Source organism: Scleropages formosus, chromosome 12 (assembly GCF_900964775.1).
Source record: "Scleropages formosus chromosome 12, fSclFor1.1, whole genome shotgun sequence".
Lineage (NCBI taxonomy): Eukaryota > Metazoa > Chordata > Actinopteri > Osteoglossiformes > Osteoglossidae > Scleropages > Scleropages formosus.
This window is the reverse complement of record NC_041817.1, coordinates 12,906,269-12,932,597: the sequence shown is the minus strand read 5'-3', so window position 1 is coordinate 12,932,597 and position 26,329 is coordinate 12,906,269. Positions and strand designations below refer to the sequence as shown.

Here is a 26,329-nt window from a genome sequence, read left to right as displayed (position 1 = left end):
TTATAGTGCGCATCATGCACTTGAGGGTGGCCTGGTCAGGTTTCCCCTCGGACCACCTTGACATATTTAGAAAAAATAGAGTTATTTTTTTTTAATTGTATGCTGCAAGATTACCAATAAATGACTGTTTCGAAATCTTACTAACAGGACTAAGGATTTGTGACTTTTGTGTATGTTGTTCACCTGAATGAGAAAAATGCATACATCGTCTACATATTTTCATCTATCTATTACTCAGGTCTTAACTGTATATTGCATATTACATATTTTATTTGTCTTAATTTTCTAGGACTTATATGTGCTGTATAAGTCAGTCTTGGTTGACATCAAAACATAATGCTGTAATTTGCAGATCAGTGGGTGACATGTACTTGTCTGAATGCATATATTTCTTCCTCTGATGAAACCCATAATTGCATGGCATTTGTACGGGTTACAAGGGAGAGCAGCCTACTGGTCCTCAGTTGACAGGGTCAGGGAGGCTGTGTACGTCGGTCTTACTTTATGGGCCAACTCAGTTGTTATCACTAAGCTCATGGAATCTGGGGATCTCGGTTATGTGCCCTTCTCAACATCTTGCAGAGACAAAAAAAAATTTTACTATTTGAAATAAATAACTCCAGATAAGTAAAATGCATAGCACCTTCATAAGTTTACTTTTCCTTTTCTCTTTTATTCCAAAATGAAGTATGGAGTTGTAGGGGTGTTTAAAATATAATTAAACACAAGGCCATCGTTAAACACTTACTCCAGTCAGAAGTGAGGCTGGGCTGGAAATGAGATGCTCAGCTCTATTTACATGACATGAGAAGATGGGTGTGAATGATATACTCTGTAGGCAGAGTGAAGCATAGCACACCCCTTTATAGAGAAAACCGATATGTTTCCATGGTCCCCAAAAGACTGGAAGAATGGTGAAAACACTTAAACCAGGAATTTCTAGGAAAGAGAAGGAAGAATATCCCCACTTTCTGAATTCTGATGAAGTGGCAAGTTTTCTCCTACATTCATGTTAATGATGCGCAGATGTTTTTCCCGGAAGGACCTGTCCAAGTGATTAATCATGTAGTGAAGGAGTCTGTCAGATTTGTCGCTTACATGTGCTCATTTTTTTATCTGGACTTGTCTTAGTGAGAACGTCACTCTCAAAGAAAGGAAGAGATGATGTGAAATTCAGCCCAACTAGGTCATTCATCGCCTTAGCACCTCCATTCAACACACTGCATTATCATTTAGCAGAAGTGCACAACAGGGTATTTACTAAAATAGTATGCAGCTGTGAGAGTAAGTCTACACAAACTCTAAGTTCTGACAACACATTGAGTTACATGTTAAGCTTGGGTCAGGTGACTGTTGGATCATCTATAATATTTAATGTCATATAGATTAGCTGGTACTTTTCTCCAAAGTGACCCACACTGGTAATTAAGCTATGTTATTTACTCATTTTTACATATGCAGTTCAGGGTAAGTGTATGATCAAGGGTATTGCAGCAGGAGCTGAGATTCAAACCTGGGTGTTTTGAGTAGAAGGTGGCAGTTCTAATCACATTACACCTCCTGCTGCCTCTTATAATAAAGAGAAATGCATTATTATTCATTGATGATTAAGATTTTACACTACAGTTATCAACCTCATCCAGGATGGTGACGAAAGTGCATACGGGGGGGAGGTTGAACAGCTGGCTGACTGGTGCAGTCAAAACAACCTGGAGCTGAACACACACTCAAAACAGTGGAGATGACTGTGGACTTCAGGAGGAACACCCCTGCACTCCTCCCCTCACCATTCTCAAGAGCTCAGTGTCAGTCATGGCATCCTTCAGGTTTCTGGGTCCTACAATCTCCCACGATCTGAAGTGGGACACCTATATTGACTCCATTGTGAAAAAGGCCCAACAGCAGATGTACTTCCTTCGCCAACTAAAGAAGTTCTACCTGCCACAGGACCTGCTGATCCAGTTCCACTCAGCTGTCAATGAGTCTGTCCTGTCTGGTTTGGCTCGGCTACCAAATCAGACAGAAACAGGCTACAAAGGACAGTCAAGATAGTCGACAGGATCAGTGGTGCACCCCTGCCTGCCCTTCAGGTCCTCTACAAGTCAAGAATGAGGAAGCAAGCAAGTAAAATCATCACTGGTCCAACACACCCCTGGCACAAACTCTTTACACTTTTCCCCTTTGGCAGGCGCTACAGAGCGCTGTCCGCCAGAACCACCAGATACAAGAACAGTTTTGCCCTCAGGCCATCACTCTCATGAGCAGTTAACGCTCCCCTATAGGTCTCCTGCCAGCCCAGCAATATTCAACCACTTTTTGTAATTTAATTCTCATTTATTTATCTTTTTGTATTTTTACTGCTATTTATACTCTCGTGTTTGTATATTCGGTAAATATGTTATTTCTTTACCCTGTATTTCTGTGTCAGCTGTTTGTTTGTAAATACTGGAGGCACCTAGAACCACAGTAAATTCCTTGCTGGCCAATAAAATTCATTCTGCTTCTGATTTTTGCAGAAAACAACACCTTGCTTTCACAGAGTGTGGTTGTGCATGTTAGAAGGACCACTAGGCTCTGCGTGCAGACTTTGCTTTAATCTAATCGCCAGTCCAATTATACTTCCTTCTGCATACTTTCAAATGATCATGTTCTAACCGGGCAGAAGTTGCTTCACCGAAAGGAAGTTGGCGTAATGCATCAGCAGGGCCGCTGGTCCTGTCGCAGGAGAGGAAGACTCGAGTTGACTGGGGCGCAGCCAGAGACACATGCTGCAGAGACTTCATCAGCTGCTATGCAGCAGCAACGCAACATTTGTCACTGACAGTCCTTCTGTGTCCATCTGGGTTCGTAATGAAGCTGTCAAGCACCTGTCAATCATTAAGCACGCCTCATCACCCACGCCCACTCCCCCGCCAGATGGAACTCAGAAAACTGAGGGAGACTCAGAACTCTAAAAAGTCACATAATCTGCTTTTTGCAGTTGGGCAAGTGTACATGTCTGACTTCAGATGCTATAACTAAGAGTATAATTTGTCAAAACGCACGCACAATCTGAAAAATGCATTAGTTCTCTTGGAGCTAAGTTCTATTCTCCACTCACTTCAAAACAGGATGACCAAAATGCAAAAAAAAAAAAAAAAAAAAAAAAATTATAAACAGGCAAGGTTTTATTTTTAGCTTATTGGAAAAGGTTAAGTAAAAGAACATGGCAGATCTGAGGTCCTGGTCCTAGGAGGATAATTTCGGCCAGGCAGAACATGACAGCGAGGCCTGCTTGCAAACTGCCAGTCTTGCCAAACCCAACACCCAAGCAGAAGGATGTGGCACTCCTTTTTCGTTTTGTTTGTTAAGGCGGGCACCAAAAACAAGAGACAGCACACAGGGTGGAAACATTATTGTACCCATGACTCTGTCCTGCAGTCCACCCTATGGGAGGATGGGTGCTTTATATATCAAGTGCTAAAATAAAAAAATTGCTTTGGTTGTCAATGTGTCACAGAAGGTCAACCAGTAGAAGTCTACAAGGCATACAGCCTAATCAGTGTAAGTAAACAAACTTTGGGCAGCTCTGAGAACTCCTATACTACGGTATAACCCAGTGCTACAGTATAGTGCTCCTATTTCAATCGCGTTGTCTCTTCTTGTTAACTGCCTCTTAACAGCAGCCGGGGGCAGCTAGTAACATGGTGCTTAGTGCTGGTGTCTTTGGATGCAAAGGTTACAGGTTCAAATCCTACTTCCAGCTGTAGTACCCTTGAGTGAGGAAGGTACTTACCCTAAATTGCTCCATTAAAGTTGCCCAGCTATATAACTGAGTAAGTAATTGTAAGTAGCTTAACGTTGTCAGTTACTTTGGGGAGAAACATCCATTAAATGAGCAAACATAAACACAGTCAAACTATCACAGGGAAAGAGCTTCACTGCTTTCTGCACTGTCCTCCTGGGGCTTAGATGGTGGAAGGTTGCTGAGTGGGAAGGCTGATGGGGACAGAGTTACATAATTCATAAGTGCCAAGTGTAAACTAGCAGGACCTCATTCAGTGCAACAGATTGACTGAAAACCAATTGACTTTGTTTTGCCATGGTAGTCCTCTACTACCACCTATTGGGGTTTCAGTGTCTCAACCATTATTGTGCTTATTGCATGCCCACCCCCGCCCCCCTGGAGCCAAGCATCTCATAGCATCAGCACTTCCACTCTGTTGCCAGAATGCCCAACCACTGTATTTTACATTTACATGTATTCATTTAGCTGACACGTTTTCTCCAAAGGGACTTACAACGTTAAGGTCATAATTATTACGAAGTTACAATTATTTACCCATTTATACGGCTGGGTAATGTTACTGGAGCAACTGAGGGTGAATACCTTGCTCAAGGGTACTACAGCCGGAGGTGGGGATCAAACCTAACCTGTAAAAATACCCAGCTATGGAATCTTTGACATATGACATTTCCTCCCATTTTCTCTGTCCAACATAAAATGTTACTTTAATAAATGGACTAATGTCCTAAATGATTAAAGTGCTTTATATTTCCTGAGTTAGGACCACAACCACTGTATGGATTGACATTCTAGAGACAGAAGATTATTGTGTTGATCAGAGGTACTGAGAGGTGAATCAAAAAGAAATATGAACCAGCCATCCAGCAAAGAGAGAGGTGGGGGTGATGCACAGCTCCCGAGTAGTAGACCAGAGGAAAGACTGTTAGTCCCAGTCCTGTGGTCTGTTTGATGGAGGAGGGCTGGTGGTTTAAGGCCTAGGTGGAGGGCAAAGAAAGCTAGGATTCCCCATGGTAGTTCTTGCAGCCAAGCTTTTTGTGAAGTCAGACACACATTACCTCATCTTTTCATTTTATTCAGCTTTCCATATTTTAGATAATATGGCAGGTGGCACATGTATTAAGGACACACACACATTTTCTGAACCGCTTGTCCCAGACGGGGTCGCGGGGAGCCGGAACCTAACCCGGCAACTCAAGGCGTAAGGCTGGAGGGGGAGGGGACACACCCAGGACGGGACGCCAGGCCATCGCAAGGCACCCCAAGCGGGACTTAACCCCAGACCCACCGGAGAGCAGGACCCAGTCCAACCCACTGCGCCACCGCGCCCCCTGTATTAAGGACATTATATTCTAATGTGAAAGATGCCATGTTAAGCTCAGTTCCTTTTACTATCGGAGTACCTTTAAGCTAGGTACTTACCATGAGCTTCTATAGTAAAAAGACCTCAATGTATAAAAAGGTCAAATACTTTACACTGGTGCTGACAACAGCATGAAATAAGCAGCACATTATGAAAAACAAACCATTTCGCATTGCAGAGCAGTTTAGGATTTGGAAATGTACAGTAGGTTTGATTACCACTCACACTGCAGTACCCTTGATCAAGGTATTTGCCCTGAATCCCCCCTGAATTGCTTCTGTAAAAATACCCAGCTGTGGAAATGGGTCAAACACTGTAAGCTGCTTTGGACAAAAAGTGTCAGCTGAACATTTAATTAATTAAAACAAAACAGTCATGTTAGATGCCCCAGCAAATATTTATGCTTCTCCAATTTGTTGCTATGACTATGTTCGAAAATGTAAAATATGGGAGCAGTGTCTGCTTCCTTGCCCTCTTCCTTCATTTCAGTGTTAGTTATCTGCTGTGTCTCCTTACTCAAGGTCACCCCCCCCCCCCACCCCATAGATATTGATGCTGAGAAGCTGTTATTCTTGGCAGCTAAAGCTAAATCGATCTTCTGAATGCTGGGTGTGAGCTCTCTAACTTCCTTTGCACAGCACCTGCCAAAATGTTTGTCGGTTCTCAGTGCGATGAAAAATCAGGGACGAGAGAGGTGAGGAGACGAACGCCACAGCTTCACCTTTCCATGCGTAGACACCCATAGGTCTACCGTCTGCCTGAACCACTGCACCTCAATGATCGCCTCTCCCCGAGCAACAATACTTGACCTACCAACAGCACCAACCTCCTGTTCCTGGACTTTAACATTTGGATGAGTTATGTATCAATATACATTTTATAATTGCATTTAATTGCTTTACACAAACCATTTAAAGAGGAAAAAAATGTGGTCATTTGCCCACAGCAGATATTGGGAGAACAGTAGGTGTAAAATTTGATTTGTCCAAACAAGCCGAAGAAGTTATGGGCAGTTGTATCCTTTAACTTCTTCTTAATTGGCCTTTCTTGAGAACAGACAAATATTTATTTAACAAATTTATTCCATTTCATATTGCTTAAGTTACACAGAAGGTGACGGTGGCCTCCAATGCAATACTGTTGGTTGTAAAATTTTCTCTCACACATCTGTGGTACTAATTCCTGTACATGTCATTAATTTCAAGGTTAAAATCATAATAGTAATCATTATTTTTCATGTGTTGAAAGTCAGAGGATAGCAGTATGGGCAGTAATCATGATATACTGGTCATCATCTATGAAGTGATGTTACATATTTGTGACTTATTTGTGCTCATGTGAAGACCATTACCCATGTCCTGGTAGCCTTGCTTCTGTGAAGGCCATCATCTATAACCTGGAATTTCAGTTCATGTAAAGGACATTGTCAAAGGCATAATACTTCTGTGCTCATGAAGCCCATCATCCATAGAGTGGTAGAATGAAGGCCATCACCTGCTTCTGTGAAAGGCATCATCCATTTTGTGGTTACTCTGCTTCACAGAAGGTCATAATCGATAACCTGGAGCCCCTGCTCACGTTAAGACCATATTCTAAGACATGTTAGTTCTGCTTGTGCAAAGTCCAACATCCATAACATGATAATTCTTTTGCTGCTGTGAGTTCAATGCAGTACTCTATAACTTATACAATGTCTACATGTATTTAACTGCATTTTTACTCTGTATATGTACATTTATACAGACATACACACACACACACACAGGCTGAAACCGCTTGTCCCAAGCCGGGTCGCAGTGAACCGGAGCCTAACCCGGCAACACAGGGCGCAAGGCTGGAGGGGAGGGGACACACCCAGAGTGGGACGCCAGTGCCGCCAGCTAAACCCACTGCGGCACCGTGCCCTCCAATTTACAGTTACATTTATTTACTTAGCAGATGCTTTTCTCCAAAGCGACTTCCAATGAACTCCATGTAGTGTTATCACCCCACACACCTTATTCACCAAGGTGACTTATACTGCTGGATACATTACTTACAATGGGTCACTCATTCATGCATCAGTGGAACACACTAGATAGGTACTTCAAAATGTTTTTGAACCTAGACACATTTTTAAACTAATATGCTCTGCTTCCTTGACCCAACACTGCCATCTAGCCATTACATGAGCAGTGTCAGCCAAACAAAGAAGTTCTGAAATGCTTTCTGGTGACAGCTTCCAAAATGCCCTAATCCCTTGTGAAAAGCCATGGAAAGAGGTCGAGAGATACGCAATATATTTAGAAATAAGAAGTACCTAAAATGTCTGCAATTCATTGTCTGAGATGTCTTCAGATGTTCAACTTGAAAACCAACACAACTTTAAAACACCAGAATCAGCAATTTCCATTTCTTTGAATGCATGTTCAGCCAGAGTCCAATAATTATGTGTTATTAAAGAATGTGGTAGTGTCGTAGGAACACCTACTGCTTGGCTTCACTTTGTATGTTGGTGAAAAACACTGCAGTCTAGACTCTGTTTGGGCTTTGTCCAGGTAGAACATCTGTGGTCCACACTGTTTTGGATCACCTACAATATGGAGCTCATCCATTATCACCTAATGAAGGAAGATCGAGTTTGTTTGTTTCTATGATGTACCTGCAGCAGGACCATCCTGTATATATTGATCCTGTGGCTTAGCTCTGATTGAATGCACCCTGTTTCTACTCCATTCCATGCATTTCACACTGGTTTACTGCTGTCACACAGAGTGGTCGTTCCCCACATCGTGCTGATGAGGGACTGCAAGGTACGAGATACGACTGTAGGGTGTGATTTGATTTTGCCCAGTTGTTAAGGGTTGTCATGTGTTATGATTTTTGGGTCAACGGGGCTGTACAGTCTTCACAGGTACTGCTTATAGTAAAAACTGGTCACTGATCCAAGGAACACACAGTTATACTCGGAACACAAGTATCGCCATTTAAAATGGCTTTGAAAGACATTTGTGGTACATGCACTTGTTAGACTTCCAGTAGATGGCAAAAGAGTTTCAGTTTCAGTTTAGTGGGATTGCAGTGAATTTTTTGTTGCAAGATGATTGTATGGGTTGCTTGATGAACACAAAGTTTTGATGAAGAGTGCATGTCAAAATCTCAGAATTAGTTTGTTTTCTTCTTGTCTATATAATATATAAAATTAGATCAATAATTTGTTATAACTTTGTGCCACGACCCTTACAAGGAAAGTGGGTGAGTGAGTGAGTGAGTGAGTGAGTGAGTGAGTGAGTCATTTCATGCATACTGTGTTGAAGTTTTATTCATTTACAAAATTTTCTTTTAAAGCCATTTATCCAAGATTATGGCTGAGGATAACTAAATGTAACATGATCTTAATACAATGGTGTAACTGGTCAACAGTTGGGAGTAAAAGGAGGATGTGATGTAATCTACCCTACCACTCATCGCTATGGGTATTTCTGTGGACATTTCAGAAATTTTGTGATTATTCAGCATAAACTTTTTTTTTTTTTTTTCCTCATTCTTCATCTGTGGAAAGAGGCCCCGGGTTTCACTTTCACATTTAAAAAGATATATAATAAAAACTATATTACAGTGTTGATAAGTTTTGCTCTGTGTTCTGCAGTTTGTCCCATATTGCATGTATGACTATTTTACAGTTGCCTAAGGCACCCATCACCAAATGCTGGTCGATGTATAGGAACTGAATTCTGCAACCAATGTCAGTCGTGGTTAACTGTGAAGAAATTAGAGGGGTGTTCCTATAGCTTTGTTGGAGTATACTTACTTACATACTTACTTACTTACTTTTTACAGTTTCATTATTATTTACTCTTTTCTTTATCATTATTGCTTACTTTTAATTTTTCTTTAATTGCTCTTCTATATAATTACTCTAATATATCATTCATTATGGTATTCATTTATATTTTTCACTCTTTTTTATATTTACTCCAACGGGGGGCACAGCGGTGCGGTGGGTTTGGTCGGAGCCTGCTCTGTAGTGGGTCTGGGGTTTGACTACTGCTTGGGGTGCCTTGCAGCAGACTGGTATCCCACCCGGGGTGTGTCCCCTCCCCCTCCAACCTTGCACCCTTTGCTCTCCGCAACCCCACTCAGAACATGTGGCTCAGCCAATGTGTGTGTGTGTGTGTGCGTGTGTGTGTGTGTGTGTGTGTGTGTGTGTACTGCAAGGTATTCTTACCATGTTAGTTAATGCTAAACTGGGAACCTTCATATTACAAAGCAGCGGCCCTGATCACTTCACTACCGAAAATAGCACTGCATAAGTGTGCTGCAGTCTTGTAGCCAAGAAAAAAAGCCACAGTGGAACTATCTTGTGATGTATCTTATGATTTGTGAGGTTGATGACACATCTGTAAACTCTGAGCACTTTCCCACTGTTTCCTACTGCTTAGATTGAGAAGTAGACAAGCCTTTTTCAGTATCGTAGCATTTTTTCCACATATTAAACTCAATTTTGTTAACATTTTCGAAAGTGGAAGAGCACAGTATAATTTTGCCCCTAAATAAATATTGGAAATCAGCTTTTAATTTAACTTACAGGACAAATTCTCAGGGAGAAATTGTATTCGATAACTATGGGAAGTTTTCATTATTAGTTTTCGTTAGAAGTCAGCAGATGAGCATTTCCTTACGTGCACGTTGCTTTCGATGAGCTCTTTTTTGAACATTTCATTACTTGTATCCACCACATACAAAGACAGAGGCCACAGTAGTGTCTGGAATATATCAAGTTTCTGAATTTGAATGGTATTCAAACTGCCCCATTGCTCTGTGTGTGTATGTGTATATGTGTGTGTGTGCGTGTGTGCGTGTGTGCGTGTGTGTGTGTGTGTGTGTCACCCTGCACACTGCTGTCACTGACAGTTTCATTCTTTATCTGGCTGTGTGTGACAGACACACCATTTATTTTTGTTGCACTAAAAGCCAAGCAGACAGCTAACACCAGGGCAGTGTCGGGGCTGTGCAAGAATAAGTATAGTGCACATTCGGAGAAGTTGCTATCGTACGTGTGTAAATCAAGAAACCCTTAGAGAAGTCAGACCAGATTACATACTAGACTGGGCTTTGACTCAGAGGAAGAAGTAATGCAGCGGGAGTGGGTTTATGATCTTGCGCGTCCACTTCCTTCAACTGTGATTACCCTGCATTTCGGTGGAAGTCACACTAGCGATGTTCTCACAGCAGCCGCAGCAAAACCGAACCCACAACTGGCATGAACGCCCTACAGGCCAATTGAACCGATCCCTTAAAACCCACAGCTCTGGGTTTAGATCTGTCCTTGTGTGCCAGTGTGTTACTATATGTGAAACTGCACAAACAGTAAATGATTGTAGAAATAAATTTAAGGTTAGGCTACAGCAGGTTGCACATGAATTCATCCATTCATCATCATGACAACAGTCTGACACAGTTACACAGTTTTAATCTTTACCACAAATGTTAGATATAACATACCAAAAATTAACCCAGTTTTATCGTTCATTCGATATTACAGTGAAATTGTATGCACAATATTTTAAGTTACTAGAAGGGCAGCACAGCTTCGCTTCTCTACAAGTGTTTTTGTATAAGCTAGTTGTGTGGGAAGAAAGACTTGTGTGGTTCAAACTGTCAAAAAATACAGGTGGAGAAATCCAGGCGCATTTCTCTTGTAACCCATGTAGTTTCCAGCACCCCCCCACCCCGTGGTTTTCATTACCCTATTTTTCCTGTAATCAGAAACTCCAATCTTTCAGAAGAAACTGTGATGCTGCTCTTTTCTCATTTCTGAAAAATAAAGGGCCTTTAATGGAAAATGTCAAAATGGGCATGAAGGGAAAAGAGACACCACAGGATGCAGATGTGTTCACACTACTTCAACACCATGAGCTGAGCAGAAAAACAACTCCACTAATATCTAAACTCAGTGAAAAGAAGATTATCAATGATGCTGATATTTTCAACATAACAGACATATTTAAAACAACTACGTTAAAAAAAAAAAATTAAATAAAATGTTCCCATCCCTTTCTTGTTTATCAAAAAAAGGGGGATTTCACTGTGCAAGTTGCATTTGAACTTTTTTTTAATTAAATTAGGTACAAGGGCTGTTTAATGTCTTCCTAATGTTGTAATTTATAAAAAGGAGGCTCAGTACTGGGAAAGAGCAAAGTTGTGAGTGTCACTGAGGCAATATTTCTTTTACAAAGCTTCATAAAATATGTCCTTCGCTGCATCAGTAAAGCCCTCATAGACCTCTTGTAGTTGCTTTTAACAGTAATATGATTAAACAAGAACTCCTGGCAAGAATAAAAATCCATCACAGTTTCTTCAGAAAGGTTACAGTACATGACATCTGTCTGTACTGACCTCATTTGTTTTAGTGAGGCAAAGCGTTTTGCAACATATAAACAAAATGAAAATGTTAAAGTATTCATTAAAGGTTAAACCTCAAACACAGTGTTCCCTTCTGTAGTCTTTTCTTTGTTTCTTACCTTGTAAACTAAATGGTGTGTGTGTGTGTGTGTGTGTGTGTGTGTGTATGTATATAGTACATACATAGTATATGTGATATGATATACTATATATATGTATTACTATGCATGTACATACATACATAGTAATACATATATATATATATATATTGTATATCATATCACATCATATCACTAAGTGGAATATACCAAAGACAGCACAATAATTTTTGCCTGAATCACATCTTATTGGACTTGTATCTCATTGTATCTCACTGGGCTTGAATCACATCTTAACTAAGCTTGTGAAATTTAAAAAAGAATCTTTAAGATGCGGTTATGTAGTACAGCACATTTCAGGCCTAGGTGTTTTTACAACAAAACTACTTATTGCCTGATGTCAGTGTCACAGTAATGTCAGCCGCTCCTCCTGGTGCTTCCTCCTGGGAGGCATGTGATACAGAAGATGCTTCCAAAAGGCTGAGGAATGATGGGCCGAGCGGCTCCCCTTCCAGGTGATGGCATCACCCGAGTGGGCCAGCATGCAGAGAGGTTCAGGCAGTGAGTCCAGGCTGTTGCATGGTGCCTTCTGAATGAAAACAAGCCACGTGTATCGATCCACCAGCGCCGCATGCAAGCCATTCCATAACCCGTACTGGTCTTCAGCTTGGGGGCCTTGCTCTCGGGGGACCAGAATCAACCGTCGGCTCTGCTTCACATGCTCCAAAACGGCATCCACCATTGCTGAAATGAGATTACCCAGAATCAGGTCAGTTATATAGAAGTTCCAAAGGTTTTAGCTAATTATACTGCAGGTTCAATGGTTTCAACCAACGGCACTGCAGATCTCAGGAGTTTGCCCAATTACACTCCTAGGCACGGGGTCAATTACACAGCAGTGAGACCAGTTATACAACAGAATAATTATTTTCCATTTAATTTACTTGAGGATACAGTTTAATAATGAAGCTGTATGCACTGTTAAAGAGGTAATTTTTTTGTAATAGTTTTGCTACTGCTTAATTTGGACAAGGCTGTCCGTGTGGACAACGTTCTCCTCGTGTTCGTATGGGTTTTCTCCCATTGTCCAAAGATATGTGTTTCAGATGAACTGGTGATTAAATTCCCTGTAGTAAATGTGCAATGATAATCTCTTTGAAGTTTACAGCAATCATTTCACACACACACACACACACACATTTTCAGAACCGCTTGTCCCTTACGGGGTCACGGGGAACCAGAGCCTACCCGGCAACACAGGGCGTAAGGCCAGAGGGGGAAGGGGACACACCCAGGACGGGACGCCAGTCCGCAATTGCACGTCTTCACGTAACATTGTTAAATGTGTTAAATTTTCTATATTTTGTGAATAAATCTGAAATGAAACCCATTGCATGACCTTTTCCTGCAGAGCTGGATACATTTTTAAAAGTCTGAGGCTGTTAGGAGAGAAAAGCAGGCATTTCTGTCCCACATACATGTGGTTTACATATCTCACCTCCACCTGGAAGGACATCACGATGGTAGACACACAGCTGGAAACCATACTTGGTCTCCATGGTGTCCAGCAGTAATGTAATCTCCTCCTCGCTCAAAGCTTCTTCACTGCAGGTGTTATAATATGAGATATAAGCATCGTATTGCTTCCCATCTGAAACATAGTTAGTGCGCTGTGGTTAGTGACTCGGCTTAAAGTGAAATGCAATGATAACAAAGGTGTCAACTCAGAACTGGTCCAGGGGTGTTTTGAATGCTTGTGTAGGTTGAGTAGTGTCACTGACAGTTAAATTCCACAGCAGAATTTAAAAAACTCAAATAAAAATGCTTTTCATACATGGTGATCAGATATTCTAGTTAGATCTGAAAAGGGCAGGAGAACAGATCTCTTCAGATACTGATGAAGTCATGCTTCCCACAGAGGTTACTAAGAAGGAAACTATAACCGACACACCACTATGAAGCAGGAGGTACTGTTTTCCTCAGTCTCTGGGTAAAATGTCAGACTCATAACTTTTTACACTTCCCTCACCTGCAGAAGATGATGGTACTTCCCAAAGGTCACGGAAGAACAGCACAATGTAGATTTTCATCTTGTAGCAGATGACGGTGACTACTGCTACTGAGATGACGCAGATGCCTACAAGCCCCAGGGACAGTAAAATAGAACGTACTCTGGCAGGGTGGACTGAAACAGAAACACATGTGGAGCCACTCCTGGTCAAAGCAATTACACATAAATAGACATACAGCCATAACTACATGCTCACCATTCTTTTCTTACCTTTCTCTTTTAATGTTATAGAAGCACTGATTCGCCGTGGTAATGTTGTTTCTAATTTGCAGGTATATGTGGCATTAAGGTGGTTTTTTGACACATTTTTGAATATCAGCCATGAGATCATATAATAGTTCTTCTCAATTTCTTCACTGCAATTAATAAAAAAAGGAGATTTTTTTTTTTCAAAAAAGTTGAAGCATAAAATATATGTGGAACATATATTAAGCAACTCAAACTGTAACAATTTAATTCTAACAAGCCTCCACATAAGTCCATTATAGCCAAAACAGGGACTGATGATTACAAACTTGTAAAATAATCTCTTTACAGTTCATCATGTACAAATTTTGATAGATGCGAAACGTTTTCATCACGTAGATTTTAAATAAATTAATATTTTAAATTTTTTCCTTTGAGTATAGTTTTCTTTAAATGCATTGACAGTGTTATAAATAGGAGTAGATGAAGTGCTCACAAAGTGCTGTTGTAGAAGACACTCAGTGTCTGATTTTCAGAAACTATAGTTGATCCATCAATCCAAAAAAGTTCCAGAAAATCATCGGAAGTGTTACTGTTCAGGAGAACTGAGCATTGGATTGCAGCTGGTTTACCTGTGAAAGTAAAGTCAACACACAAAAAGACATTAGAACTAAAAGTAACATAATGTCACAAAATGATTCAAGCTTCTTAGTTATGTTTATTAACTTCTAGAAGATTCTAGAAGGCACTTAAAAGGTACTGGAATATTCGGTGCTTCTAACCTGGTGCCAAAATCCACCAAAGTTTGCTAATTTCAAGAATATTGAATATTAAAAAAAAAAACTGATTTATAGTACAAAGTAATACCAAAAGTATAACAACAAAATTGAATGGAAAATGCAAAAAAAAAAATGTACATAATAAAAAATTTTTGTTCCATTGCATAACATGCAAATTTAGGATTTTTCCCAAAAATATAGTATTTTCTCCCTTACCCACATCTACTTCTATCACTTCATTGGGCTGGGGTTTTATCATCTTAGGTTGAAGTGGAAACTTATAATCTGTCCAAGAAATTATAAGAATAATTATATAAATAATATATGCAAAAATGTATTACTTTATTATTACAAAAGCATAGACAATATAAAATTGTATTGAAACAAATCAGAAAATGTGGACAACTTTAGCAAAGCTCTTACCAATGACAATCAGCCTTGTAGTAGTAGATTTGTAGTACACTTGCCCTTCATACTCAAAGTAATGCTTGCAGGTGTAGTTCGCAGCATCGTTTTCAGTAACAGATTCAAAGTAAATCACCTTCTCCAAGGAAAAAACTTTAGTCTGACAGTCCTAGGAGACAACACAACTCTAAAAGTAAAAAATGTAAAGCAGTGTCACAAGAAATGTTATCTTCACAGTCTCTGCCTTTTCTCGTAGGAAACCAAACTTGAGAGACACTATTGCTCCGCTGACACTTGTCCAAAGTGACTTACGATGTCTGATTTATATACCAAGCTACTTGCATTTATAAAGCTGGAATTTTTAATGGACAAATTCAATGCGTAAGTAGTTTGCTCAAAGGTACAACAGTTGGAGTGGTCTTCAGAAGGGAGACAATCAGCTTGTAAGACAGCAATACCAACCGTGATGCTACCTGCTGCCATTATGTACAGACACATTATGTACAGTGTACAATTTACAATATACATTACATGCAATTTATAGCCACAAAGCAAAATCGCAGGTTCTATTCAAAGGTAACACATTCATAGACAGTGTTTTAGTGTGTAGGATAAGCTCAAAAAATACAGATCTGGTACCTTAAACCAAGTGATGTTGATTTTTGAGAGGGGAATGTCATCTGGAGATTTGCTTCTAAAGCTGCATGACTGTCCCTTGAGACAAGATCCGATGTAGACGTCAGCCACAGCTTCCCTAAAGCATGTATCACTTAACACTGTCAGATTAGTCCAAGATTGCATGACAGCACCCTTCCCGTTCCTTCAACAGACAAGAAAAAGAAAACCGGATGTCTTCAATGACACTCTTTCCAGCTAAAAGCACTGCCTTCTTCTGGAGTGATCAGAGCCAGGTAATGCCTGGGAGGTGGGCTCCCCAGCATTACAAACATCTACCAGTGAAACAGGAATTTAAGATTAGACTAATCTACAACCTCACTGCCTCACACCACGTTGGCACGTAAACTAGAACTAAGAGTCATCTAATACTCAGAATGGAAACAAGATCCTCACAGTGGAGGTGAAGTGAGGCTGGTGTGAAGAGGTCTTTGAGCCCATTTGCCCTTCTCTGATATCTACCACTATGAAGGTGCCTTTTGACAGGTATTAGGGATAAAGACCCATTACTTTCATATCCCTAAACTGAAGTGAACATAAATCAACACCGTAGCCAGTCACAGAGACACAGCTATCGCCCAGCTAGTGACAAGCAATAGTATGTTACTCCATTACTTATATACTTCATCAAGGAGGTACAGGTTACTCCATCGCCGCCGTACCTCTTCGAGCAGCAGTACATGCCGCTGTCATTCTTCATCACTTTAAGCATGAGCAAAGTGCCGTTGTACTGTTTCAACAGGCTCCCACTTTCTTCTCTCAGCTCCTGCAGGCCCTGCGTGGTGTTCACATTCCAGATGACTGAAGATTTATTGCTAGTGTTTGGCAGCGGGCACCTGAGGGCCGCCACTTCACCCTCCCTGGCATACACAGGATGCTTGACACCAGCATGACCCCCCGCAGCAGCGGTCAGGCAAACCATCTCTGCAGATGATGCACAACAAAGAGAAGAATAAATAATACTGTGCTGCTGGCCATATAAAACTTTATTTTGACTCTCAGACCACCCGTTAATCAGTCCTACCTTCACACTCAAGGTATTCAGGTTACAAGTGAAGTACAATTCACCAGAGACAGACTTAGAGATCTAAATGTTACTCTAATCTGTAATCTCATCTCTGAGTCAGTTTAACTGCGACAGCTAAATCCCGTACAAGTGCCTACATTTTACCACGTTTATCCTGTGCATATTTTATGGAAAGCTTCCTCTCTTTTGCACTCACCTTTGATTAGAAATATAATCTGCACCAGGTACTTGATCTTCATAGCCATAACGTTGAGAATTCAAAAAAGAAACAGGCTAAAAACAAGAAAAAAAAATTGCAATGGTAAATGTGATCCCACGACAGGTGCAATGCTGATACTCAATGACAACAACAACAAACATACTAAACACAATCACACCTAAAATAATGACTATATTTACTAGAAATACAGTAAATGTGCATCATATATGCAGTATATAATAAAACTTATAATTATAATATAAATTATAAATTATAATAAAGCCCTATACTTTTGCTAAATTCATGTACTGAACCTATAAGAAATTTGAACCATCTGCCAGACTCACAAAAATAATAAAGTGTGTTAAACACACAAGAAAATATATTATGTGGTTTCTGTGGCAGAATAGACTGGAAAGTGTACTGTACCTGTACTCTGCACTGTATCGAAGTAGAATGTGGAGATTTTGGCATGTGTTCCTTTAAATGTTGTGGGCTTTCAGTTTCAACACACACACACACACACACACACACACACACACACATACACACACACACAGTTCCTCTCTCCAGAAGACCTTTTGCGAAAGCAGTTCCTGCGGAAACACCTCACCACCACTAAACTAACAATGAAAGAAAGGGCTTGAAACAGATGTTCCTTTTTAAGTTTCATTTTCTTACATATATGATTTACCGTGGTAAACTGTTTGGTTCAAAGAAAGCTTTATTTCTACAGGCTGCTCGTGTTTAGGTACGTGCCGCACGCGGGTCCCAGTAGGCCTACTGCAATTTCGCAATCTGGCCACGAGCTCAGCCTAGATCCTGTCCCTTGGGTGTGAGCTAAAACAATACTGTAGTCTAATAATGACTGTAGACAGGGAAGAATTTAATGCCCTGCCTGCATCTGTGGTCTTGTAATTGGCTGTTGTACCTTGATCAGTACCCTGAGCTAATTCAGTAAAGACACCCTGTTCTATACTTGGGTAAATCAATGTAAGGTTGATTATCTAACATTATAAGTCATCTTGATCAAAGCTATTACATAAATAGAGCTTAGTAATGATCCTTCAGTTTTGTCCTTACATTATATAACATTTATGACACAGAGCCTCTAGTTTTTCCAACAGTCAGTTTTTATTTCACTTTGACTTGCTAAGCGGATTTTCAGTTCTACTGTATCATGTTATTACACTATGATAATACCACCAAGGACAGAAGGTTTCGGAATTCAGTTGGACAAGACAACCCCTCTCCTCCAATTCAGATAAAAACCAGTTTAAGTTGAAAACAAAGCTACAGTTTTAAATAGACCATTTCAAAGTTATTCCATACAGGACTGTTGATAAAAAGTTACAACAGTTACAGAATATCGATATAACTGTATCTTATATTGCACATTTTATATCAAAACTTAAAACATACCAACAAAACACCCTGTCCTTATTATATTTTTAGCTATTAAAGCTACACTGATATGTTTAACACAAATGTTTTCAATAACACAATAATAAATATGAGTGATACTTTTTTAAGAACCACAACTGTCTCTGAACCGCCATTACTCTTAAATTTCATATTTCTTTTACAGTGTGTGGATTGGAACTGAAAAATAAGACTTAATTTTTTCAGATTTTAAAAAAACACACAGCCAGGGGATTTTTTTTTTTTCCTGTTTTGTACATTAATTGTTCATAAAGAGTACATGGAACAGATGTGAAAGAGACTGAACAGACTAAGAGACACAGAGTCTACCCCAAAGACAAGGATGTCTCCAAGTTTACAGGAAATAAATTAATTAATGGGTACTGTCGTCTCATGTTATCATAGCACTGGAAGAATTCAGTGGGGATGCTCACTGCCCTGGCACTTTTTTCCTGATTTATTTCATGTCCAGGCTAGACCTGTTGTGTAACCAAACATGACAACATCCGGCGTCATGGAGCTTAAAGGAGAAGCATTCTCTCATGAATTAGTACACTTTGTTCCCAGTTTTACATGTGTAATCTGAAATCAGCATTTTTTTTCTAAATGTGAATCCCCGACTATTTCACTCAGGTCAGTAGTTTTGGCATTATGCACTAATAACTTTATTAACATATACACATTCCATAGACATTCTCTGTACAACAATTTAAATGATGTTTGCCGCTATGACACGGTTTGGGGCTAGTTAACACAGAACCAGTGCAACGTAAAACCATAAGTTCACAGAAATTCAAAATGCAAAATAAAAAATTTTCATTTGTCACATGTACATGTGCACCACAAAATTATAAGATCCATCAAAATGTTGAGACATTATTTTCATATTGAACTGTTTTTGTTATATTCATATCCATTAAGTGCTGCAACAACTTGCCATGTATTGAATATCCCAAAAATATTAGTAAGAAAACTTAATACACAGGGTTACATACATATTGGGAGAACACACATCCCCCCTTATTACTCCTAGCATACGAATTGATTATATATTTCGTGGTACCTTCTACAGTACCTAACCAGCTTTTGTCTTCTATTTTGTAAAATGGTTTTAATTTTGCCTACATCCAATTTCAGTAAGTAAAAGAGCATTATCAGTATCTTTTCGTAAAAAACCATAGATCGTTATTGTAAAGAAATTTCTTTGCTGCTGGTTCTGGCATACAGACTCATTGGTCTTTGAACTTGTTTCAATGGAACAAGCTATTTCAGCAATCCCATGTGGCAGAGACAGCAGAATTTAAGACAAACAAGTATATAGGTGTTAAAAGTTACTCACTAATTAAAGGGAAAGTGACACAAAGCAGAGGATCGCAACAAGAGAGGCTGTACTTGATGGTTAGGTGATCTATCCACATAAAAAGGGCTTGTCTGACAGCATGAGCTAGTTACAGCTCAGACCATGGCCTGTTTCTCATTTGGTACTAACCCTTCGACAACCGGTACTTGACATCGCATATGTAAACAGTAACACGATTCACAGGTTTGTCCCTGTAAACTTCTACAACATACACGTGGTACATTAAACACCATTCTGAGATTTTGTATAATTTGGAGAAATGTTTCTGTATCAAAACTGAAACGATGTGAAAATGCAAGGGTGATGCGCTTTAAATCTGTAGAAACAGCACGGAAACATAAGGGAAAATGTGACTAAAATTAAATGCAGCGCAAAAGAAGAGAATGGCTGATCTGAAAATGTATCTTACCAGTATGTACCATATCTTGACACTCTCTTGAAAAAAAAAATGGATTTTTACTGTGTACAGGTAAAAATCATGTGGCTGAAGAATGAATAGTTGTTTTAATATTTATTAAAGGTAAAATACCAGTATTTTAAAAGAGTTTGTGCAAACAGATTTTAAAAAACAGACCTGCAAGAGTTTGGCCTTTTTAGCAATGTGTATATTCTGCATGTCTTAAATAATTTTTATTTTCAGTTCCTCAAAAAAAAAAAAAAAAAAAAGGTTTCAGGATAGGCAGATTATTATTTTCTGTTTCGTTGTAGGTCACATGCTCATTTTATTTTGGCAGTTTGATGTGTTCTTACTCTCCCGGTCAGTTCGTGCATTCAGCTTTGTTTTGTCTATGTCTTTGTCTATGTCTTTGGAGCGGCACATAATAAGGACTGCTGCCCTGCAACTGCACCACTGCGGTCCACTGTGGGCAGTAAAACCCAGAATTCACCTGAGCACAGTGTGCAGCACCAGACAGGTCATCTCCTAATTCCCAACCAACCAGTAACCACACACCAAGTCGTTTCTGGCACGTAATCAGTCCTGTCTCTCTCTCTCTCTCTCTCTCTCTCTCTCTCTCTCTCTCTCCTGCAGAGCACAAAAGCCAACATCCTAAGTCCATAGCACAGAGGCCCCACATGTCCCATGGTTGTATGGAGCAGGCGTTCACTTCAGCAGTCCAGCTTTAGAACTGGTACCACTTCTTGTCTTTGCACTTCAGCATCAGCTGTAAAGTAGAAGGAGATGCAGCATGAACATGCATCGCCCAACCTGCTGCTCAATATACCCCCATCACACTAACAGACCCCTCACACTGTACCTCATGGGCATGTTTTGAGAAGGTCTCAGCACTGGACATCATGAGGGCAGTGCGCTCCTCCAATTCCCCGAGTCTCTGCCCCCTTTCATCCAGCGCTACGCGGGCCCGGGCCAGCTCCCCCACCACACCCCCTGCCGCTAGCTTCATACCCTCCATTCCTGCCTGGCCAGGGATGTGCTGGGCCAAGCTGCGAGATGCTTTCCCTGCAGCAGCCTCCCCAACTAGAAGAAAAAGCATCCTTAAACGTGTCTGTGGTTTCATGGGTATATACAGTGCATTCTCTTTGGATTCAGATGATGGTCAGTGCTTGATTTTCTGTTTATGTGGATTTAAATGGGTTTCTGTGATGTTTTTATGGGTTTCGCCAGGGCATTTTGAGCTCTAAAGCCAGGTGGTTAAGGTGTCACACACTTGCAGTCAGGTGATTCCAAAAAAGGGAAAAAGCCCCACTTACAAAGCTCTTCTCTGTCAAAGGTCTGGGTGCTACCCCCAAAGAATCCTTTGAGGAAGCCACGATTCTGTGCTTCAGGGGTCTCCACTGGAGTGAACAGCTCCCCTAGCAGGTCCTGCAGATCAGAGACACAGAGCTGGGCAGCTGCAGTCAGGACAAAGCATGGCACACCAGCAGTCATGGTGCACACCAGCAACATGACAGCACGGCACAGAACACAGCCACATGAGCAGTGTAACACAATGGAAAGGGCTACTTCCAAATATATGGTTTCAAGAAATATTACAAGTGGATACAAACTATTTATACACACAAAGGCTCAGACATGTACACCGGGGACTGAAATGATGTCTGAAAGTATGCTTGAGGGAGGAACAATCTATTCCAACTGATACACTTGCAGATCTTTACAGTTCAGCTAAACATACCTGCAAGTGTTTTTAAGCACCTAGAACAAAATTACTGTATAAGTCTATAATGGTCTAGACTATCATGGTCCAATATTTCTATGTCCCACTTACCTTGACTCTGATTTGTTATGCGTATAAACATACCTTTAACAAGGAAATGAGCAAAATCAGGCTTCCACACTAACACTCTAATTCAATACCTGTCTGTGTGCACAATTTCCTTGTGGCATGAATATTTTATTGTACCTTTACAGGTAAACTGCAGGCATGACTTCAAGTTCCATTCAAGTTCAATTACCTTTGATGGTCATAAAATGTCGTTTATTAAGATGCACAACTATTATTTGAGGCCATTTCTCACTTCCAAAAACACTCCTGCAGTGCACTATTGTCTTTGTCTTCATGAAGAAAATATATTGGAATATTCAGACACACTAAAGAAGGGCAGATATTGGAAATGAAATGAAGTCGTTGAGACAAAAGTCACAAAACACACCTCCAGGCACTGAAACTCTTTGACAAAGACTGAAGACTTTTTGAAAAGATAGACGGAGTCATGGATCTGGAGAAGCTGAATATCTTTTGCAGCAAAAAACCGTCAGCAGATGGAACCATAGTAACACAGTCTGTTCCTTAAAAGAGCTTCTTCTTGTAAAATGGCTCATCATGTTAGTTTTTTTAGTTTTTTTGGAAAGAGTTGCATAGTGTTCAGATTACAAGCAGGGTGTTGGGTTTATAGACCTCTAGCACACTAGCAACCCAGAGCAGTTAATTGAAAACTATAGACCCTCTGTGGCACATACAGTAAGGTTTACCTGTTAAACTAACCCATAAATGTTGCTGTGGTTAAAGTGACTTTGAGTTGGAAAGTGATTTTTAAGCAGATAGCTCTACTAACAGATTTCCAGTCCCAGTTGTGTTTGTAAGCTGAGCAGTCAGTGTATTCACATGACTGAAGACCTGAGAGCTACTGGAGAACTGCACTGCAAATTGCAGTGATTGATGAATCATTCTAATGAGAAAGAACAGATAACAGGGATGCACTATGTGTTAATTTTGATGTACAGTGATATGTTACATGCAGATATGCAGTCTTGGTTGCCACAAACCTGCAGGTTGTCACACATCTCCTGGCTGTAGGTTATGCGCTGGATCTCAGTAGGGGAGCTCAGGTAAAGCGCCTGACCCCCACTGGCAAAGCAGAATGTCCGAGCAATGCGTGTGTCCGTCAGCGGTAAGTAGTTAATATCCAGGAGCGGCCTCAGGCTGGGCAAGCTGCGACAGTGTTAAAATGGGTACATGTGTCAGTCTGGCTGGATAGCTGTGTCGGTGGCAGTACCCGTGTGAAAAAAATTCATGTGCTTTATGATATATGAAATGCATCGAGTACATTCTCTGCAGCTCTTCTAATGTTGCTGAGAAACCTCATTAGGAATCAGTTGCGGGGTCTTCAGCAGTGAGACTCACAGGACAGCTTGAGTTCGAACTACATGCAACTACCGCTGCCTTTCACCTTACTTTCACGTTCTAAAACCCTTCTACAGCACAAAGAAAACATTCAGTCTTGTGCGGCAGATCCTCTGAAATAAACAAATGAAAACAAATGTGATTTCAGTCATCCTTCTGGCAGCCATGTACAGTCTGATTATCTGTTTTTTATTGGCACCAAGCTGGACTCCCTGGTTCCACACCACCTGCCCTTACCCTTACATAAGGTATAAATCTTCTGGCACAAAATATATTCCATGTGTGAATTTCCCTGTATGGATTAATAAAGTATTATTGTATCCTATCCTATGGAAGGGATCCTACACAGAGGTTGAGTTCAAGAAAAGATGGAGAGGGATATTTTGGGGTCAAGAGGAAGGGGCAAAGTATGAGGTATCTGGAGAGATTGACGATGGGATAAAGGGGAGAAATTTTTGAGAGATCTAGTTACCTGAGGGTCATGATGTGCCCATTGGCACAGAAACAGGCAAGGCAGACACTGTTGCAGACAGACACCACATCAGCACGGAGGACAAAAGACGATTCAGTGATGCTGTGGGCATAGAGGCAGGTCTGTGCTGGCATGAGGAAGACCTTGGCTTGCTTCTCCGAGCATACCACAGCAAGGTGGCCTTCACTGCACGCCTCCTGTGAGGATGAGTGTGAGAAGTGGCCCAACTTGCGTCTGCGATCAGGGTCCTCGTGGGAATGAGGGTCCCGCCATATACCATAAGGACTGGGTATTAGGTTGCCCCCGAGGTCCAGAGAGGAAAACCTTAGAACGGAGCCCTTCAGCATCAACACAGTACCTGGAAAACATAAACATATTAGCCCTGTATCCAGTATTCTTACGTGTTACTTCAAATAAATAGTTTGCACCTTTGGTGATCATATGCCAGTTAATGTATACCAGTGCATAAATATTTTTTTTTCCATTCTTCAGCATTTTTGTTGATGTTATATGTCAGTATTTGGTTTTAATGTCGTATCAAAGCCAAAAACGAAGTTCATGCATTTAGGATGGTAAATTTGGTTCCATTCAGTTCTTTTCAACATTAAGTCATCCAAAAACATTCAATTTGTATTTTAATCCAGATTTTGACCTAACCACTCCAGCAGTCACTATTTCTGCTTTTTGAGCCATTGAATTATGGATTTGCTTGAGTTTTGAATCATTGCTCTGTTGAGAGTCATGTTTTGACTCATCTGTCCAGAGCATAATGTTCAAGAGACCGTACTCTAAACCCAAGTAATCACCAGAAAACTCAGATATGCTTTTGTGTTCTCTTTTCAGAGCAGATGCTTCTTTCTTCCTGAGCTCAGATAAAGGCCAAGTGTGTTCAGTCTCCTTATGATTTTTATCTTATGCACACTGCTACCCACAGAATCTTGGAATGCAACCTAACTTTCACAGAGACTTCTTGAAGCATCTTTCAGTACATTGAATTTGGTCGGATAGCCTGCTCTTCATTTAGTGCTCATGTCTTGGATTTTTTTCCATTTGAAAGTTGTTGTTCACAAAGACTAATGAAGTAGCACCTCCTTTGAAATGGTTTTGTATTTTTTCAGAGACATGTGGGAATCAACTATTCTTTTTAGATCCTCTGGCAGCTCTTCTGACCTTTGCATGATGCATTACCTATAATCAAGATAGTTGCTTCAAAAGGAAATTCACCATCTTTGTATGAACCTGGGAGGTGCACGGTAGCACGGAGGGCCTGGCCACTGCATGCTGTGTGGTTGGTCTAGGGTTCAAACCCTTCTTGGGGTGCCCTGTAGTGGACCGTCCCCGTCCCCCCCTGGCCCCACACTGCCAGACAGGCTGCAGCTCACCACAACCCTGCTCAGGACAAGCGGCTGCAGATGTTGGTTGGTATAAACCTGGGCTCTCAAAGCTACTCTGTTAACCAGGAAATCATTTCCACCTGCTTTGGAGCACAATAAGCAAATTATAATCAGTTAATCATAAATGTAAGTGAACATGTACTCACTTTTTCCACCCCAGGAAAATGTAAATTTCTGTTGAATTTTGTTGTATAAATGGCTGAAAAATACTTTGTTCATTTATTAAATGTGGTCACCTTAACCTATTGACAGCATTTAAATGGGGAGCAGACATCCACACCTTAATACAAAACTTTCCGGGAGATTTACTCCACTGTGCACTTCTTCTGATAATGCAAGTGTTGAAAAGACATTCATATAATGAGAAACAGCACACAAACAAGCACTCTTGTTTCGATGACCAACTCACCACTTGGAGACACTATCACGGGTCCCTCCTGGCGCTCCTCTGTGCCCACAGGCACAGACAGGGCAATGATAAGCACTGCACCAAGGCTGGTACCAACCCACAGGCAGGGCACTGCCACGCTATCTGTTTTCCGGGCGAATGACTCCATGAAGTGCAGTGCGGTGATAACTTCTTTCATATCACGATCCATGCTGGAGATGCTGGAGCTTCGCGAGCGGCTGAAGGAGCTTTCCCGGCTTTCTACAGGCCACCCAACGTATGGAGTGGGGCCAGGAATGGGACCAGGATGGGGCCAGGGCCAGGACCAGACAGCAATCGTGTAACACATGGAAAACAGCAGAAACACGGGCATTTTAATAACTTGACTAAAACCCAACCAAAAGCTAAAAAACTGCAATGCTATATAAAATTAACTAAAAAAATTACAACATTTATAAACGGAGAAAAACCTAATAATATAAATTTATTTTCTGCTATTTTTTTTACTTAATAAAATGGTAAAAAATTGATTTGTCACACAAATTATGATATATATCAGTTCAATCCATAATCCATTTAAACTGCTTAACAGTTGCATATCATTCATACCAGGTACCTATCTTTGATCGCCCTCAGATGTATTTTACATCCCTCTTGTACCAAGCCTATTCTTTTTCTGTCTGATATTTCTCCTGTTTCCCATATTTTTTTCCACAGAAGGCTTGTGAAACACTTGTC

General features: G+C 40.6%; 2 protein-coding genes across 4 annotated transcripts in view; both read right to left on the bottom strand.

Moving 5' to 3' along the window:
• Positions 1 to 11,810: 11,810 nt before the first annotated feature.
• LOC108937977 (interleukin-18 receptor 1-like) lies at positions 11,811 to 17,481 on the bottom strand. Its single transcript, XM_018758236.2, has 11 exons — positions 17,401 to 17,481; positions 16,969 to 17,045; positions 16,408 to 16,669; positions 15,710 to 15,890; positions 15,089 to 15,239; positions 14,882 to 14,950; positions 14,383 to 14,518; positions 13,911 to 14,056; positions 13,659 to 13,814; positions 13,128 to 13,280; positions 11,811 to 12,373 (listed from the first exon to the last, which is right to left on the bottom strand). The coding sequence occupies exons 2-11, from the start codon at positions 17,015 to 17,017 to the stop codon at positions 12,036 to 12,038; spliced, it is 1,641 nt and encodes a 546-aa protein (XP_018613752.2). The 5' UTR covers positions 17,018 to 17,045; positions 17,401 to 17,481; the 3' UTR covers positions 11,811 to 12,035.
• A 2,946-nt stretch (positions 17,482 to 20,427) lies between these two features.
• Positions 20,428 to 26,329, bottom strand: part of LOC108937426 (syntaxin-binding protein 5-like) — a 103,692-nt gene continuing 97,790 nt past the window's right edge. For all 3 annotated transcript variants that reach the window (XM_029256995.1, XM_029256996.1, XM_029256997.1), the window contains 6 exons: positions 25,613 to 25,852; positions 23,810 to 24,167; positions 22,980 to 23,145; positions 21,464 to 21,575; positions 21,010 to 21,230; positions 20,428 to 20,916 (listed from right to left, as the gene is read on the bottom strand). In XM_029256995.1, coding sequence (XP_029112828.1) covers positions 20,875 to 20,916; positions 21,010 to 21,230; positions 21,464 to 21,575; positions 22,980 to 23,145; positions 23,810 to 24,167; positions 25,613 to 25,852 — 1,139 coding nt within the window. In that variant the 3' untranslated portion in view covers positions 20,428 to 20,874. The remainder of the gene's footprint in view (positions 20,917 to 21,009; positions 21,231 to 21,463; positions 21,576 to 22,979; positions 23,146 to 23,809; positions 24,168 to 25,612; positions 25,853 to 26,329) is intronic.